The following is a 17,500-nucleotide window of genomic DNA, read 5'->3' as shown; positions in this document are numbered from 1 at the left end:
GTAGGGCCGCGGTGTGAGCTGGGTGTTCTTACCTTGCTCCCCGGCTTGGGGCCTCTCTTCTTGTAGGGCCGCGGTGTGAGCTGGGTGTTCTTACCTTGCTCCCCGGCTTGGGGCCTCTCTTCTTGTAGGGCCGCGGTGTGAGCTGGGTGTTCTTACCTTGCTCCCCGGCTTGGGGCCTCTCTTCTTGTAGAGCCGCGGTGTGAGCTGGGTGTTCTTACCTTGCTCCCCGGCTTGGGGCCTCTCTTCTTGTAGGGCCGCGGTGTGAGCTGGGTGTTCTTACCTTGCTCCCCGGCTTGGGGCCTCTCTTCTTGTAGGGCCGCGGTGTGAGCTGGGTGTTCTTACCTTGCTCCCCGGCTTGGGGCCTCTCTTCTTGTAGGGCCGCGGTGTGAGCTGGGTGTTCTTACCTTGCTCCCCGGCTTGGGGCCTCTCTTCTTGTAGGGCCGCGGTGTGAGCTGGGTGTTCTTACCTTACTCCCCGGCTTGGGGCCTCTCTTCTTGTAGGGCCGCGGTGTGAGCTGGGTGTTCTTACCTTGCTCCCCGGCTTGGGGCCTCTCTTCTTGTAGGGCCGCGGTGTGAGCTGGGTGTTCTTACCTTGCTCCCCGGCTTGGGGCCTCTCTTCTTGTAGGGCCGCGGTGTGAGCTGGGTGTTCTTACCTTGCTCCCCGGCTTGGGGCCTCTCTTCTTGTAGGGCCGCGGTGTGAGCTGGGTGTTCTTACCTTGCTCCCCGGCTTGGGGCCTCTCTTCTTGTAGGGCCGCGGTGTGAGCTGGGTGTTCTTACCTTGCTCCCCGGCTTGGGGCCTCTCTTCTTGTAGGGCCGCGGTGTGAGCTGGGTGTTCTTACCTTGCTCCCCGGCTTGGGGCCTCTCTTCTTGTAGGGCCGCGGTGTGAGCTGGGTGTTCTTACCTTGCTCCCCGGCTTGGGGCCTCTCTTCTTGTAGGGCCGCGGTGTGAGCTGGGTGTTCTTACCTTGCTCCCCGGCTTGGGGCCTCTCTTCTTGTAGGGCCGCGGTGTGAGCTGGGTGTTCTTACCTTGCTCCCCGGCTTGGGGCCTCTCTTCTTGTAGAGCCGCGGTGTGAGCTGGGTGTTCTTACCTTGCTCCCCGGCTTGGGGCCTCTCTTCTTGTAGGGCCGCGGTGTGAGCTGGGTGTTCTTACCTTGCTCCCCGGCTTGGGGCCTCTCTTCTTGTAGGGCCGCGGTGTGAGCTGGGTGTTCTTACCTTGCTCCCCGGCTTGGGGCCTCTCTTCTTGTAGGGCCGCGGTGTGAGCTGGGTGTTCTTACCTTGCTCCCCGGCTTGGGGCCTCTCTTCTTGTAGGGCCGCGGTGTGAGCTGGGTGTTCTTACCTTACTCCCCGGCTTGGGGCCTCTCTTCTTGTAGGGCCGCGGTGTGAGCTGGGTGTTCTTACCTTGCTCCCCGGCTTGGGGCCTCTCTTCTTGTAGGGCCGCGGTGTGAGCTGGGTGTTCTTACCTTGCTCCCCGGCTTGGGGCCTCTCTTCTTGTAGGGCCGCGGTGTGAGCTGGGTGTTCTTACCTTGCTCCCCGGCTTGGGGCCTCTCTTCTTGTAGGGCCGCGGTGTGAGCTGGGTGTTCTTACCTTGCTCCCCGGCTTGGGGCCTCTCTTCTTGTAGGGCCGCGGTGTGAGCTGGGTGTTCTTACCTTGCTCCCCGGCTTGGGGCCTCTCTTCTTGTAGGGCCGCGGTGTGAGCTGGGTGTTCTTACCTTGCTCCCCGGCTTGGGGCCTCTCTTCTTGTAGGGCCGCGGTGTGAGCTGGGTGTTCTTACCTTGCTCCCCGGCTTGGGGCCTCTCTTCTTGTAGGGCCGCGGTGTGAGCTGGGTGTTCTTACCTTGCTCCCCGGCTTGGGGCCTCTCTTCTTGTAGGGCCGCGGTGTGAGCTGGGTGTTCTTACCTTACTCCCCGGCTTGGGGCCTCTCTTCTTGTAGGGCCGCGGTGTGAGCTGGGTGTTCTTACCTTGCTCCCCGGCTTGGGGCCTCTCTTCTTGTAGGGCCGCGGTGTGAGCTGGGTGTTCTTACCTTGCTCCCCGGCTTGGGGCCTCTCTTCTTGTAGGGCCGCGGTGTGAGCTGGGTGTTCTTACCTTGCTCCCCGGCTTGGGGCCTCTCTTCTTGTAGGGCCGCGGTGTGAGCTGGGTGTTCTTACCTTGCTCCCCGGCTTGGGGCCTCTCTTCTTGTAGGGCCGCGGTGTGAGCTGGGTGTTCTTACCTTGCTCCCCGGCTTGGGGCCTCTCTTCTTGTAGGGCCGCGGTGTGAGCTGGGTGTTATCGGGCGCGCTGCCGCCGGTGGCGGAGCCGTTGTTGTTGTTGTTGGCGCTGTTGTTGTTGTTGTGGGCAGCGGCGGCCGCAGCCTCGGCCACGGCCTTGAGCAGGGCGATGGTCTCGCTCTTGGGCCGGCGGCCCCTCACCCCCTTCCTGACGGGCAGAGGGGGCAGGGGGTTGGGCAGCCGGTAGGGGGCCTGCATGGAGCGGCGGCTGGGCTTGGAGGAGGCCGGCGTCGACGAGGCGGCCGACGACACCAACTGGTGGGGGTTCTTTGGCAGAGGGGCTACAGAGAGAGAGAGAGAGAGAGAGAGAGAGAAAATTAAACTTTCAAGCAAAACCGTAGCCACTCGGTGCCGCGCTATGAGCTTGTAGATCTGCTATTTTTCAATAGCTAAAGCATAACATAATGCTAACAACAAAAGGGGTTCCCACCCAGAATGGGTTAATACCGTCTCCATATAAACAACGGACTTCACCACGTCCACGACTGCAAAATAGCTCATGGTATGAGCCAGACGGCCCCCACCTTCCCCATCCCAAACAACACGACCAAAAGACGACTAATTAGGTCTGCGAGCGCTGTGCGCATCGATGGCGTGCAACGTGAGATTCAAAACAGTGTCCTTTGTGTGTACTCTCTGCATGCATGCAGGCCGGTCCGTACGGGCCGTTCTAACCGTGAGCAGCAGATAAGCATCTATCCAGCTAAAGTGTCCCCCCGGCCAGGCTGGGTCAGGGGGGGGACAAAGACCACAGAAGAGGGGGCTTTGACACAGGGATTAGAGCTGGCCTCTCCTGAACCCCCGCTGACTCTAGGGGGGAATATAGAGGCCGTATACACAGAGAGCAGTGGTAGTCGCTGGAGCGAGGGTGGCTCAGACCTTTTGTTTATGCTTGTATTTGTTTTGTAGGCTTTTTGAGTAGAAGTGAACACTGAGCTCATCTGACATCTCCATGGATTAAAACCCATTTTGACACCAGGCCCATTCTTAAGAAATGGCTTCGAAATCCTAAAAAACGGTTTCTATATCAGTGGTTCTCAAACTATTTCATGTCAAGGACCCCCAGAATTATATGTATTTGGCCGCGGACACCCATCTGAAAATATGTTGTTCCAGGGACCCTCCTCCCAGAAGCAAAGATTTGAGTTAAAAACGTTCGCTCTGAAAGAATATACATTCTAAGATTTGCATGACATTTTCACAACTTTTCAAAAATAGCAGACCTACGAGCTCATAGCAGACCTATGAGCTTGTAGATCTGCTATTTTTCAATAGCTAAAAGTACAACATAATCCTTAAAACACCAAAAGGGGTTCCCGTCCAGAATGGGCTAGGGGGGGAATATAGAGGCCTTACACACGGAGAGCAGTGGTAGTCGCTGGAGTGAGGGCGGCTCAGACCTTTTGTTTATGCTTGTAGGGCTTTTCCAGGACCTTCAGGTCCTCCTGTGTGAGTGGAAGTGTTTTGTAGGGCTTTTTCAGGACCTGCAGGTACTCCTTGGTGAGTGGAAGTGTTTTGTAGGACCTGTGGGTCCTCCTTGGTGAGTGGAAGTGTTTTGTAGGACCTGTGGGTCCTCCTTGGTGAGTGGAAGTGTTTTGTAGGACCTGTGGGTCCTCCTTGGTGAGTGGAAGTGTTTTGTAGGACCTGTGGGTCCTCCTTGGTGAGTGGAAGTGTTTTGTAGGACCTGTGGGTCCTCCTTGGTGAGTGGAAGTGTTTTGTAGGACCTGTGGGTCCTCCTTGGTGAGTGGAAGTGTTTTGTAGGACCTGTGGGTCCTCCTTGGTGAGTGGAAGTGTTTTGTAGGACCTGTGGGTCCTCCTTGGTGAGTGGAAGTGTTTTGTAGGACCTGTGGGTCCTCCTTGGTGAGTGGAAGTGTTTTGTAGGACCTGTGGGTCCTCCTTGGTGAGTGGAAGTGTTTTGTAGGGCTTTTTCAGGACCTGCAGGTACTCCTTGGTGAGTGGAAGTGTTTTGTAGGACTTGTGGGTCCTCCTTGGTGAGTGGAAGTGTTTTGTAGGACTTGTGGGTCCTCCTGGGTGAGTGGAAGTGTTTTGTAGGGCTTTTCCAGGACCCTGTGGTCCTCCTGGGTGAGTGGAAGTGTTTTGTAGGGCTTTTCCAGGACCCTGTGGTCCTCCTGGGTGAGTGGAAGTGTTTTGTAGGGCTTTTCCAGGACCCTGTGGTCCTCCTGGGTGAGTGGAAGTGTTTTGTAGGGCTTTTCCAGGACCCTGTGGTCCTCCTGGGTGAGTGGAAGTGTTTTGTAGGACTTGTGGGTCCTCCTTGGTGAGTGGAAGTGTTTTGTAGGACCTGTGGGTCCTCCTTGGTGAGTGGAAGTGTTTTGTAGGGCCTGTGGGTCCTCCTTGGTGAGTGGAAGTGTTTTGTAGGGCTTTTCCAGAACCCTGTGGTCCTCCTGGGTGAGTGGAAGTGTTTTGTAGGGCTTTTCCAGGACCCTGTGGTCCTCCTGGGTGAGTGGAAGTGTTTTGTAGGGCTTTTCCAGGACCCTGTGGTCCTCCTGGGTGAGTGGAAGTGTTTTGTAGGGCTTTTCCAGGACCCTGTGGTCCTCCTGGGTGAGTGGAAGTGTTTTGTAGGGCTTTTCCAGGACCCTGTGGTCCTCCTGGGTGAGTGGAAGTGTTTTGTAGGGCTTTTCCAGGACCCTGTGGTCCTCCTGGGTGAGTGGAAGTGTTTTGTAGGACCTGTGGGTCCTCCTTGGTGAGTGGAAGTGTTTTGTAGGACCTGTGGGTCCTCCTTGGTGAGTGGAAGTGTTTTGTAGGGCCTGTGGGTCCTCCTTGGTGAGTGGAAGTGTTTTGTAGGGCTTTTCCAGAACCCTGTGGTCCTCCTGGGTGAGTGGAAGTGTTTTGTAGGGCTTTTCCAGGACCCTGTGGTCCTCCTGGGTGAGTGGAAGTGTTTTGTAGGGCTTTTCCAGGACCCTGTGGTCCTCCTGGGTGAGTGGAAGTGTTTTGTAGGGCTTTTCCAGGACCCTGTGGTCCTCCTGGGTGAGTGGAAGTGTTTTGTAGGGCTTTTCCAGGACCCTGTGGTCCTCCTGGGTGAGTGGAAGTGTTTTGTAGGGCTTTTCCAGGACCCTGTGGTCCTCCTGGGTGAGTGGAAGTGTTTTGTAGGACCCTGTGGTCCTCCTGGGTGAGTGGAAGTGTTTTGTAGGGCTTTTCCAGGACCCTGTGGTCCTCCTGGGTGAGTGGAAGTGTTTTGTAGGGCTTTTCCAGGACCCTGTGGTCCTCATGGGTGAGTGGAAGTGTTTTGTAGGGCTTTTCCAGGACCCTGTGGTCCTCCTGGGTGAGTGGAAGTGTTTTGTAGGGCTTTTCCAGGACCCTGTGGTCCTCCTGGGTGAGTGGAAGTGTTTTGTAGGGCTTTTCCAGGACCCTGTGGTCCTCCTGGGTGAGTGGAAGTGTTTTGTAGGGCTTTTCCAGGACCCTGTGGTCCTCCTGGGTGAGTGGAAGTGTTTTGTAGGGCTTTTCCAGGACCCTGTGGTCCTCCTGGGTGAGTGGAAGTGTTTTGTAGGGCTTTTCCAGGACCCTGTGGTCCTCCTGGGTGAGTGGAAGTGTTTTGTAGGGCTTTTCCAGGACCCTGTGGTCCTCCTGGGTGAGTGGAAGTGTTTTGTAGGGCTTTTCCAGGAACCTGTGGTCCTCCTGGGTGAGTGGAAGTGTTTTGTAGGGCTTTTCCAGGACCCTGTGGTCCTCCTGGGTGAGTGGAAGTGTTTTGTAGGGCTTTTCCAGGACCCTGTGGTCCTCCTGGGTGAGTGGAAGTGTTTTGTAGGGCTTTTCCAGGACCCTGTGGTCCTCCTGGGTGAGTGGAAGTGTTTTGTAGGGCTTTTCCAGGACCCTGTGGTCCTCCTGGGTGAGTGGAAGTGTTTTGTAGGGCTTTTCCAGGACCCTGTGGTCCTCCTGGGTGAGTGGAAGTGTTTTGTAGGGCTTTTCCAGGACCCTGTGGTCCTCCTGGGTGAGTGGAAGTGTTTTGTAGGGCTTTTCCAGGACCCTGTGGTCCTCCTGGGTGAGTGGAAGTGTTTTGTAGGGCTTTTCCAGGACCCTGTGGTCCTCCTGGGTGAGTGGAAGTGTTTTGTAGGGCTTTTCCAGGACCCTGTGGTCCTCCTGGGTGAGTGGAAGTGTTTTGTAGGGCTTTTCCAGGACCCTGTGGTCCTCCTGGGTGAGTAGAAGTGTTTTGTAGGACCCTGTGGTCCTCCTGGGTGAGTAGAAGTGTTTTGTAAGGCTTTTCCAGGACCATGTGGTCCTCCTGGGTGAGTAGAAGTGTTTTGTAGGGCTTTTCCAGGACCATGTGGTCCTCCTGGGTGAGTGGAAGTGTTTTGTAGGACCCTGTGGTCCTCCTGGGTGAGTAGAAGTGTTTTCCAGGACCCTGTGGTCCTCCTGGGTGAGTGGAAGTGTTTTCCAGGACCCTGTGGTCCTCCTGGGTGAGTGGAAGTGTTTTCCAGGACCCTGTGGTCCTCCTGGGTGAGTGGAAGTGTTTTCCAGGACCCTGTGGTCCTCCTGGGTGAGTGGAAGTGTTTTCCAGGACCCTGTGGTCCTCCTGGGTGAGTGGAAGTGTTTTCCAGGACCCTGTGGTCCTCCTGGGTGAGTGGAAGTGTTTTCCAGGACCCTGTGGTCCTCCTGGGTGGTCCTCCTGGGTGGTCCTCCTGGGTGAGTGGAAGTGTTTTCCAGGACCCTGTGGTCCTCCTGGGTGAGTGGAAGTGTTTTCCAGGACCCTGTGGTCCTCCTGGGTGAGTGGAAGTGTTTTCCAGGACCCTGTGGTCCTCCTGGGTGAGTAGAAGTGTTTTCCAGGACCCTGTGGTCCTCCTGGGTGAGTGGAAGTGTTTTCCAGGACCCTGTGGTCCTCCTGGGTGGTCCTCCTGGGTGGTCCTCCTGGGTGAGTGGAAGTGTTTTCCAGGACCCTGTGGTCCTCCTGGGTGGTCCTCCTGGGTGGTCCTCCTGGGTGGTCCTCCTGGGTGGTCCTCCTGGGTGGTCCTCCTGGGTGAGTGGAAGTGTTTTCCAGGACCCTGTGGTCCTCCTGGGTGGTCCTCCTGGGTGGTCCTCCTGGGTGGTCCTCCTGGGTGGTCCTCCTGGGTGAGTGGAAGTGTTTTCCAGGACCCTGTGGTCCTCCTGGGTGGTCCTCCTGGGTGGTCCTCCTGGGTGGTCCTCCTGGGTGGTCCTCCTGGGTGAGTGGAAGTGTTTTCCAGGACCCTGTGGTCCTCCTGGGTGGTCCTCCTGGGTGGTCCTCCTGGGTGGTCCTCCTGGGTGAGTGGAAGTGAACACTGAGCTCATCTGACATCTCCATGGATTAAAACCCATTTAGACACCAGGCCCAGTCTTAAGAAATCGAAAGGCTTCGAAATCCTGACTGTTTCTATGTCAGTGGTTCTCAAACTATTTCATGTCAAGGACCCCCAGAATTATATGTATTTGGCCGCTGACCCCCATCTGAAAATATGTTGTTCCAGGGACCCTCCTCCCAGAAGCAAAGATTTGAGAAAACATTCACTCTGAAAGAATATATATATTCAAAGATTTGCGCCACATTTTCACGGACCTACAAGCTCGTAGCGCGGCACTCGGTTATTATGCCAATTATGAAAATGTGACCATACCATTAACAACCTATAAGGAAAAACAATCTAAATTTCATCATGCTTTATGTAGCATGTGACATGTCAAACTAGGGGGTTTTCATGATGCTGAATCCATTCCAAGCATTCGTTTTGCACAAAAAACACTCCTTAGGCTCAACACAAATGTGATGATGTCAGCACATTTGGGCTGACAGTAGCTATGGCCTACTATATTCATTCAGAAGATACTATATTCATTCAGAAGGTACTATATTCATTCAGAAGATACTATATTCATTCAGAAGGTACTATATTCATTCAGAAGATACTATATTCCTTCAGAAGGTACTATATTCATTCAGAAGGTACTATATTCATTCAGAAGGTACTATATTCATTCAGAAGGTACTATATTCATTCAGAAGATACTATATTCATTCAGAAGATACTATATTCATTCAGAAGGTACTATATTCATTCAGAAGGTACTATATTCATTCAGAAGATACTATATTCATTCAGAAGGTACTATATTCATTCAGAAGATACTATATTCATTCAGAAGATACTATATTCATTCAGAAGGTACTATATTCATTCAGAAGGTACTATATTCACTCAGAAGATACTATATTCATTCAGAAGATACTATATTCATTCAGAAGGTACTATATTCATTCAGAAGGTACTATATTCATTCAGAAGACACTATATTCATTCAGAAGATACTATATTCATTCAGAAGGTACTATATTCATACTATATTCATTCAGAAGATACTATATTCATTCAGAAGATACTATATTCATTCAGAAGGTACTATATTCATTCAGAAGACACTATATTCATTCAGAAGATACTATATTCATTCAGAAGGTACTATATTCATTCAGAAGGTTGGATGAGTGCATGATGGCGGCGCACACAGTTGCTGCGGCTCAGTGCTCTCCCCATCGGTGCTTTGTATGGCTTTTTGTGTACTTGTTGTTGTTTGTCCTGTGTACTTTTTGTGAAGCATACACCACCTATAGCCGGCAGGATCTCCTTAGGATAGGAGTTTGCCACAAGCGGAATGTTACAGCCGAGTTTCACCGCTTACACAATACTCCTGCGGACATCGCAAGGAGCCCCGGCTCCCTATGGTACACCATCCCCGCCGGGAGGAGGCGAAGGCGGCGCGGCGAGAGGAAGCAGAAGCGAGGCTGCAGGGCTGGTGCGCTAGCCAGGCTACGGAGGCAGCCGCTCAAACCACCGCTTCCCAGCATATTTCTCACTAACGCCAGATCCCTCGCTAATAAGATGGATGAACTGAGGCTACAGACTTCAGCTAATAGAACCGTGAAGGACTGCTGTATTCTGTTGGTCACGGAGACTTGGCTTCACCCATTCATATCGGACTCTGCTATCGAGCTGACAGGCTACACCGCACAACGTCATGACAGGACTGAGAACTCAGGTAAGAGCAAAGGAGGGGGTCTCTGTATGTACATAAATAACAACTGGTGTACAAATACAGTGACTGTAGACAGTCACTGCTGCCCGAACCTGGAGTATGTGACTGTCAAATGCAGACCCTTCTATCTTCCTAGAGAGTTTACCGTTGTCATGACGACTGCTGTTTACATTCCTCCGGATGCTAATGCTAACGTTGCTATCGGGCATTTACATGGGAGCATTAGCAGACAGTTGAGTAGATATCCTGACGCGGTGCATATCATAGCAGGGGATTTTAACCATGCGGATTTGAAAGCAGCACTCCCCAAATTCCACCAGCATGTTAAATGCGCTACGAGAGGAGCTAACACTCTGGACAAGGTCTACTCTAACATCAAACTTGGCTACAGGGCAAAACAACTACCGCACCTGGGCAAGTCTGACCATATGTCCCTGCTTTTAATACTGGCATATGCCCCCCTCAGGAAAACTGCTCCCACCACCACAAAAACTGTTAAAACTTGGCCTGAGGATGCCTCTGAGCAGCTGCAGGACTGCTTTGACAGGACCAACTGGGACATTTTTGAACACCAGGACCTGGATGTGTTCACAGACAGTGTTCTGTGCTACATCAAGAACTGTACAGACAATGTCACAGTGGACAAACGCATCCGGGTCTACCCCAACCAGAAGCCCTGGATGACCCGGGAGGTCCAGCGGCTGCTAAAGGAGAGGAACACCGCTTTCAGGTCTGAGGGTAGGGCTCACTACAACACAGCCCGTACTAACCTGAAGAGAGGCATCAGAAAGGCCAAGGCTGACTACAGGAGGAGGATCGAGGACCATCTGGACAGCAACAACAGCAGGCAGGTGTGGCAGGGAGTCCAGCATCTCACCAACTACAGGACTACCGTCGGAGCTGTCGAAGGTGACGTCTCGTTGGCAGAGGAGCTAAACACCTTCTTTGCCCGCTTCGAGGCAGAGCCACCGGAGGCAGCAACGTCACACCCCACGGTCCACAGCAGCTTCACCTTCACAGTTGAGGAGCATGAGGTGAGGCGCACGCTGCGGGCCATCAACCCGAGGAAGGCTGCAGGTCCTGACGGCGTCACTGGACGTGTACTGAAGGACTGCGCGGACCAGCTGGCTGGGGTCTTCACCAGGATTTTCAACCAGTCCCTCGCCCAGTCCACTGTCCCACTCTGTCTAAAATCCTCCACCATAGTCCCCCTGCCCAAGAAACGTCACATCTCCAGTCTTAACGACTACCGACCAGTCGCACTCACACCAGTGGTGATGAAGTGCTTTGAGAAGCTGGTCCGGGGTCACATCACATCACTCCTGCCCCGTGGCTTTGACCCCCACCAGTTCGCTTACAGGGCAAATAGATCCACAGAGGACGCCGTAGCCACAGCCCTCCATGCTGCACTGTCCCACCTGGAGCAGCCGGGGAGCTATGTGCGGATGCTCTTTGTGGATTTTAGCTCTGCATTCAACACTATCCTCCCCCACAGACTGGTGGACATACTGGGGGAACTGGGTTTTCCACACAACACCTGCATGTGGATTAAGAGCTTCTTGTCTGGTCGCAGCCAGAGGGTTAGAGTGGGCGATCACACATCCACGTCCCTCAGCCTCAGTACCGGCTCCCCACAGGGCTGTGTACTGAGCCCGCTGCTCTACACCCTCTACACACACAAATGCACCCCCGCCCACCGCAGCAACACCATGGTGAAGTTTGCAGATGACACCACAGTAGTAGGGCTCATCTCCAAGGGGGATGAGTCCGCCTACAGGGATGAGGTGGTGCAGTTGACTGACTGGTGCAGAGTAAACAACCTGCTCTTGAACACATCCAAGACCCAGGAACTTGTCATCGACTACAGGAGAAAGAAAACGGACATTCCACCATTGATCATAAATGGGGACTGTGTGGAGAGGGTGTCCTCTTTCCGCTTTCTGGGAGTCCACATAGAGGAGGGCTTGACCTGGAATGCGAACACCTCTGAGCTGCTGAAGAAGGCCCAGCAGAGACTTTACTTCCTGAGGGTGCTCAGGGGGAATAACATCACACAGAGACTGCTGGTGTCCTTTTATCGGTGTGCCATAGAGAGCATTCTAACGTACTGTATATGCGTGTGGTACACCAGCTGTACAGTAGCTCAGAGGAAAAAGCTCCAGAGGGTCATTAACACGGCTCAAACGATCATTGGCTGCCCTCTTCCCACATTGGAGGACCTACACAGATCCCGCTGTCTCAAAAAAACACAGAACATTATAAAGGACAGTTCTCACCCCGGTCACTCACTGTTTGAACTGTTGCCGTCAGGTAGACGGTACAGAGTGAACTGTTGCCGTCAGGTAGACGGTACAGAGTGCTCAAGTCAGGGACCAACAGACTCAGCAACAGTTTCTATCCCACAGCGGTAGCCACACTAAATGCTGCTAAGAAATGATCTGTTACATATTACATGTTTTTTTTGTGCCGGTTCGTTAAGTACAATCAGGGTTTTGTGCAATAACAGCTGCAACTAAGGGTGTACTGTGCAATATATGTCGTGAAATAGGGATCTGTGCAATAACATGAAGTACGGTTATGTGTGTTTTTGTTGTATTAGCTTTATAGTTTTTGTTATAGCCAGTTTATGATGCACTGATTGGTTGGCACTTTTAATTTCGTTGTACTTGTTGCAATGACAAATAAAGATCTATCTATCTATCTAGAAGGTACTATATTCATTCAGAAGATACTATATTCATTCAGAAGACACTATATTCATTCAGAAGATACTATATTCATTCAGAAGGTACTATATTCATTCAGAAGACACTATATTCATTCAGAAGATACTATATTCATTCAGAAGGTACTATATTCATTCAGAAGACACTATATTCATTCAGAAGGTACTATATTCATTCAGAAGATACTATATTCATTCAGAAGGTACTATATTCATTCAGAAGATACTATATTCATTCAGAAGATACTATATTCATTCAGAAGGTACTATATTCATTCAGAAGACACTATATTCATTCAGAAGACACTATATTCATTCAGAAGGTACTATATTCATTCAGAAGACACTATATTCATTCAGAAGATACTATATTCATTCAGAAGGTACTATATTCATTCAGAAGACACTATATTCATTCAGAAGGTACTATATTCATTCAGAAGATACTATATTCATTCAGAAGGTACTATATTCATTCAGAAGATACTATATTCATTCAGAAGATACTATATTCATTCAGAAGATACTATATTCATTCAGAAGACACTATATTCATTCAGAAGACACTATATTCATTCAGAAGATACTATATTCATTCAGAAGATACTATATTCATACTATATTCATTCAGAAGGTACTATATTCATTCAGAAGGTACTATATTCATTCAGAAGATACTATATTCATTCAGAAGACACTATATTCATTCAGAAGATACTATATTCATTCAGAAGATACTATATTCATTCAGAAGATACTATATTCATTCATTCAGAAGATACTATATTCATTCAGAAGGTACTATATTCATTCAGAAGGTACTATATTCATTCAGAAGATACTATATTCATTCAGAAGATACTATATTCATTCAGAAGATACTATATTCATTCAGAAGATACTATATTCATTCAGAAGATACTATATTCATTCAGAAGATACTATATTCATTCAGAAGATACTATATTCATTCATTCAGAAGATACTATATTCATTCAGAAGATACTATATTCATTCAGAAGGTACTATATTCATTCAGAAGATACTATATTCATTCAGAAGGTACTATATTCATTCAGAAGATACTATATTCATTCAGAAGATACTATATTCCTTCAGAAGGTACTATATTCATTCAGAAGATACTATATTCATTCAGAAGGTACTATATTCATTCAGAAGGTACTATATTCATTCAGAAGGTACTATATTCATTCAGAAGACACTATATTCATTCAGAAGATACTATATTCATTCAGAAGGTACTATATTCATTCAGAAGACACTATATTCATTCAGAAGATACTATATTCATTCAGAAGGTACTATATTCATTCAGAAGACACTATATTCATTCAGAAGATACTATATTCATTCAGAAGGTACTATATTAATTCAGAAGACACTATATTCATTCAGAAGATACTATATTCATTCAGAAGATACTATATTCATTCAGAAGGTACTATATTCATTCAGAAGATACTATATTCATTCAGAAGATACTATATTCATTCAGAAGGTACTATATTCATTCAGAAGGTACTATATTCATACTATATTCATTCAGAAGATACTATATTCATTCAGAAGATACTATATTCATTCAGAAGACACTATATTCATTCAGAAGACACTATATTCATTCAGAAGGTACTATATTCATTCAGAAGGTACTATATTCATTCAGAAGGTACTATATTCATTCAGAAGGTACTATATTCATTCAGAAGATACTATATTCATTCAGAAGGTACTATATTCATTCAGAAGATACTATATTCATTCAGAAGATACTATATTCATTCAGAAGACACTATATTCATTCAGAAGACACTATATTCATTCAGAAGATACTATATTCATTCAGAAGGTACTATATTCATTCAGAAGGTACTATATTCATTCAGAAGATACTATATTCATTCAGAAGACACTATATTCATTCAGAAGACACTATATTCATTCAGAAGATACTATATTCATTCAGAAGGTACTATATTCATTCAGAAGATACTATATTCATTCAGAAGATACTATATTCATTCAGAAGATACTATATTCATTCAGAAGATACTATATTCATTCAGAAGATACTATATTCATTCATTCAGAAGATACTATATTCATTCAGAAGATACTATATTCATTCAGAAGGTACTATATTCATTCAGAAGACACTATATTCATTCAGAAGATACTATATTCATTCAGAAGGTACTATATTCATTCAGAAGACACTATATTCATTCAGAAGATACTATATTCATTCAGAAGGTACTATATTCATTCAGAAGGTACTATATTCATTCAGAAGATACTATATTCATTCAGAAGGTACTATATTCATTCAGAAGATACTATATTCATTCAGAAGATACTATATTCATTCAGAAGGTACTATATTCATTCAGAAGATACTATATTCATTCAGAAGGTACTATATTCATTCAGAAGACACTATATTCATTCAGAAGATACTATATTCATTCAGAAGACACTATATTCATTCAGAAGACACTATATTCATTCAGAAGATACTATATTCATTCAGAAGATACTATATTCATTCAGAAGGTACTATATTCATTCAGAAGATACTATATTCATTCAGAAGATACTATATTCATTCAGAAGATACTATATTCATTCAGAAGATACTATATTCATTCATTCAGAAGATACTATATTCATTCAGAAGATACTATATTCATTCAGAAGGTACTATATTCATTCAGAAGACACTATATTCATTCAGAAGATACTATATTCATTCAGAAGATACTATATTCATTCAGAAGATACTATATTCATTCAGAAGATACTATATTCATTCAGAAGGTACTATATTCATTCAGAAGGTACTATATTCATTCAGAAGGTACTATATTCATTCAGAAGGTACTATATTCATTCAGAAGATACTATATTCATTCAGAAGGTACTATATTCATTCAGAAGGTACTATATTCATTCAGAAGATACTATATTCATTCAGAAGGTACTATATTCATTCAGAAGATACTATATTCATTCAGAAGGTACTATATTCATTCAGAAGGTACTATATTCATTCAGAAGATACTATATTCATTCAGAAGATACTATATTCATTCAGAAGATACTATATTCATTCTTGACATCTACAAATGTGTACACTTACTGCAACACTTACTACCCTACAGCAACACTTACTACCTACAGCAACACTTACTACCTACAGCAACACTTACTACCTACAGCAACACTTACTACCTACAGCAACACTTACTACCCTACAGCAACACTTACTACCTACAGCAACACTTACTACCTACAGCAACACTTACTACCTACAGCAACACTTACTACCCTACAGCAACACTTACTACCTACAGCAACACTTACTACCTACAGCAACACTTACTACCCTACAGCAACACTTACTACCCTACAGCAACACTTACTACCTACAGCAACACTTACTACCTACAGCAACACTTCTCTTTAGCTCGTACTAAATCAGCAGGAATCGCAGAAAACAAAACATAAATTGTGAAGCCTTGAATAGGAATATTTATTCGAAAATATATTTACAACCCCTAAACCATGAAACTAACTGTGAAACTGCACTTAAAATCAAGCACGAGGAAAGGATGGCCCATAAAAACGGGGTCCCTGTATAAAAGCGAGACAAACCGTCCCCGCCACATACATTTAACCCATTCTAAACGGGAACCCCTTTTGGTGTTTCTAGCATTATGTTATGCTTTAGCTATTGAAAAATAGCAGATCTACAAGCTCGTAGCGCGGCACCGAGTGCCGCGCTACGAGCTTGTAGATCTGCTATTTTTGAAAAATCGTGAAAATGTCGCGCAAACAGCGAACGTTTTAACTCAAATCTTTTTTTCTGGGGGGGTTCCTGGAGCAACATTTTCAGATGGGGGTCAGTGGCCAATTTAATTACATATCATTTTTGGGGTCCTTGACATGAAATATTGAGCACCACTGACTCAGAATCGGTCTCAGGTCTAAATGGGTTAATAGTGTGTGTGTGTGTGTGTGTCTGGGTGGCTGCCTGGTGCTCAGTCCCCCAGCCTGGTGCTCATACCCCCAACTGGTGCTCAGTCCCCCAGCCTGGTGCTCAGTCCCCCAGCCTGGTGCTCAGTCCCCCAGCCTGGTGCTCATACCCCCAACTGGTGCTCAGTCCCCCAGCCTGGTGCTCAGTCCCCCAGCCTGGTGCTCAGTCCCCCAGCCTGGTGCTCATACCCCCAACTGGTGCTCAGTCCCCCAGCCTGGTGCTCATACCCCCAGCCTGGTGCCTGGTGCTCATACCCCCAGCCTGGTGCCTGGTGCTCAGTCCCCCAGCCTGGTGCTCATACCCCCAGCCTGGTGCCTGGTGCTCATACCCCCAGCCTGGTGCCTGGTGCTCAGTCCCCCAGCCTGGTGCTCAGTCCCCCAGCCTGGTGCTCATACCCCCAGCCTGGTGCCTGGTGCTCATCCCCCAGCCTGGTGCTCATACCCCCAGCCTGCTGCCTGGTGCTCATACCCCCAGCCTGCTGCCTGGTGCTCAGTCCTCCAGCCTGCTGCCTGGTGCTCAGTCCCCCAGCCTGCTGCCTGGTGCTCAGTCCCCCAGCCTGCTGCCTGGTGCTCAGTCCCCCAGCCTGCCTGGTGCTCATTCCCCCAGCCTGGTGCTCAGTCCCCCAGCCTGCTGCCTGGTGCTCAGTCCCCCAGCCTGCTGCCTGGTGCTCAGTCCCCCAGCCTGCTGCCTGGTGCTCAGTCCCCCCAGCCCGCTGCCTGGTGCTCATTCCCCCAGCCCCAGGTCTGAAAACGGGTTAGCCTTGGTGGGCTTCCATTGTTGTGCCTCTCACAGGAGACCCACGGAGAGCATACGGTCTTATGAATGAAGGGGAGTGGGGCAGTACCCCCCCCCCCCCCCCCCCCCCCCGCGGCAAATTAGGGAGGCATATGGGATTTCATTTCCTCATGACCTGGTGACCCTGTGCTATGAGGTGGTGGTGGCTGGGGGGGGGGGGGTTCCAGGGTCTGCCCACTAGTTGTGCGTATCTGGGGCTGGGGGGGAGGGGCCGGACAGAAAGGGACGAGGAGGTCCCCCACCCACCCAAAGAAACCCACCCACTCGATCCGAGGAGGGAGGGAGGGAGGGAGGGGAGGAGGCGCACCACCATCATCGCTTTGAATAACTCCCTCCTCCTCTTTTGGTTTCACATTTTGCACGGCGATTTGGTACGGAGGGGCTGCTGCTGCGGAGCAGGAACTTTGATGTATGGTTCCATAAAATATAAACTATGCCACGTCGGAGAGGAGAGGAGAGGAGAGGAGCCTACCTCACAGGTAGGCTGCCTATCAAGCTATCAAACACCCTCACAGGTAGGCTGCCTATCAAGCTATCAAACACCCTCACAGGTAGGCTGCCTATCAAGCTATCAAACACCCTCACAGGTAGGCTGCCTATCAAGCTATCAAACACCCTCACAGGTAGGATGCCTATCAAGCTCACAGTCTGACAGAGAGATCACACTT

The 17,500-nt window shown here is 48.7% G+C and overlaps 1 protein-coding gene across 2 annotated transcripts in view; it reads right to left on the bottom strand.

The window, feature by feature from the left end:
- Positions 1–17,500, bottom strand: part of LOC306926405 (sex comb on midleg-like protein 2) — a 74,669-nt gene that overhangs the window by 26,453 nt on the left and 30,716 nt on the right. For both annotated transcript variants that reach the window (XM_079505672.1, XM_079505673.1), the window contains exon 7: positions 2,203–2,540. In XM_079505672.1, coding sequence (XP_079361798.1) covers positions 2,203–2,540 — 338 coding nt within the window. The remainder of the gene's footprint in view (positions 1–2,202; positions 2,541–17,500) is intronic.

The sequence above is a fragment of the Electrona antarctica genome (genome assembly GCF_951216825.1).
Source record: "Electrona antarctica genome assembly, chromosome: 7".
Lineage (NCBI taxonomy): Eukaryota > Metazoa > Chordata > Actinopteri > Myctophiformes > Myctophidae > Electrona > Electrona antarctica.
This window is presented reverse-complemented; position numbering and strand designations above follow the sequence as displayed.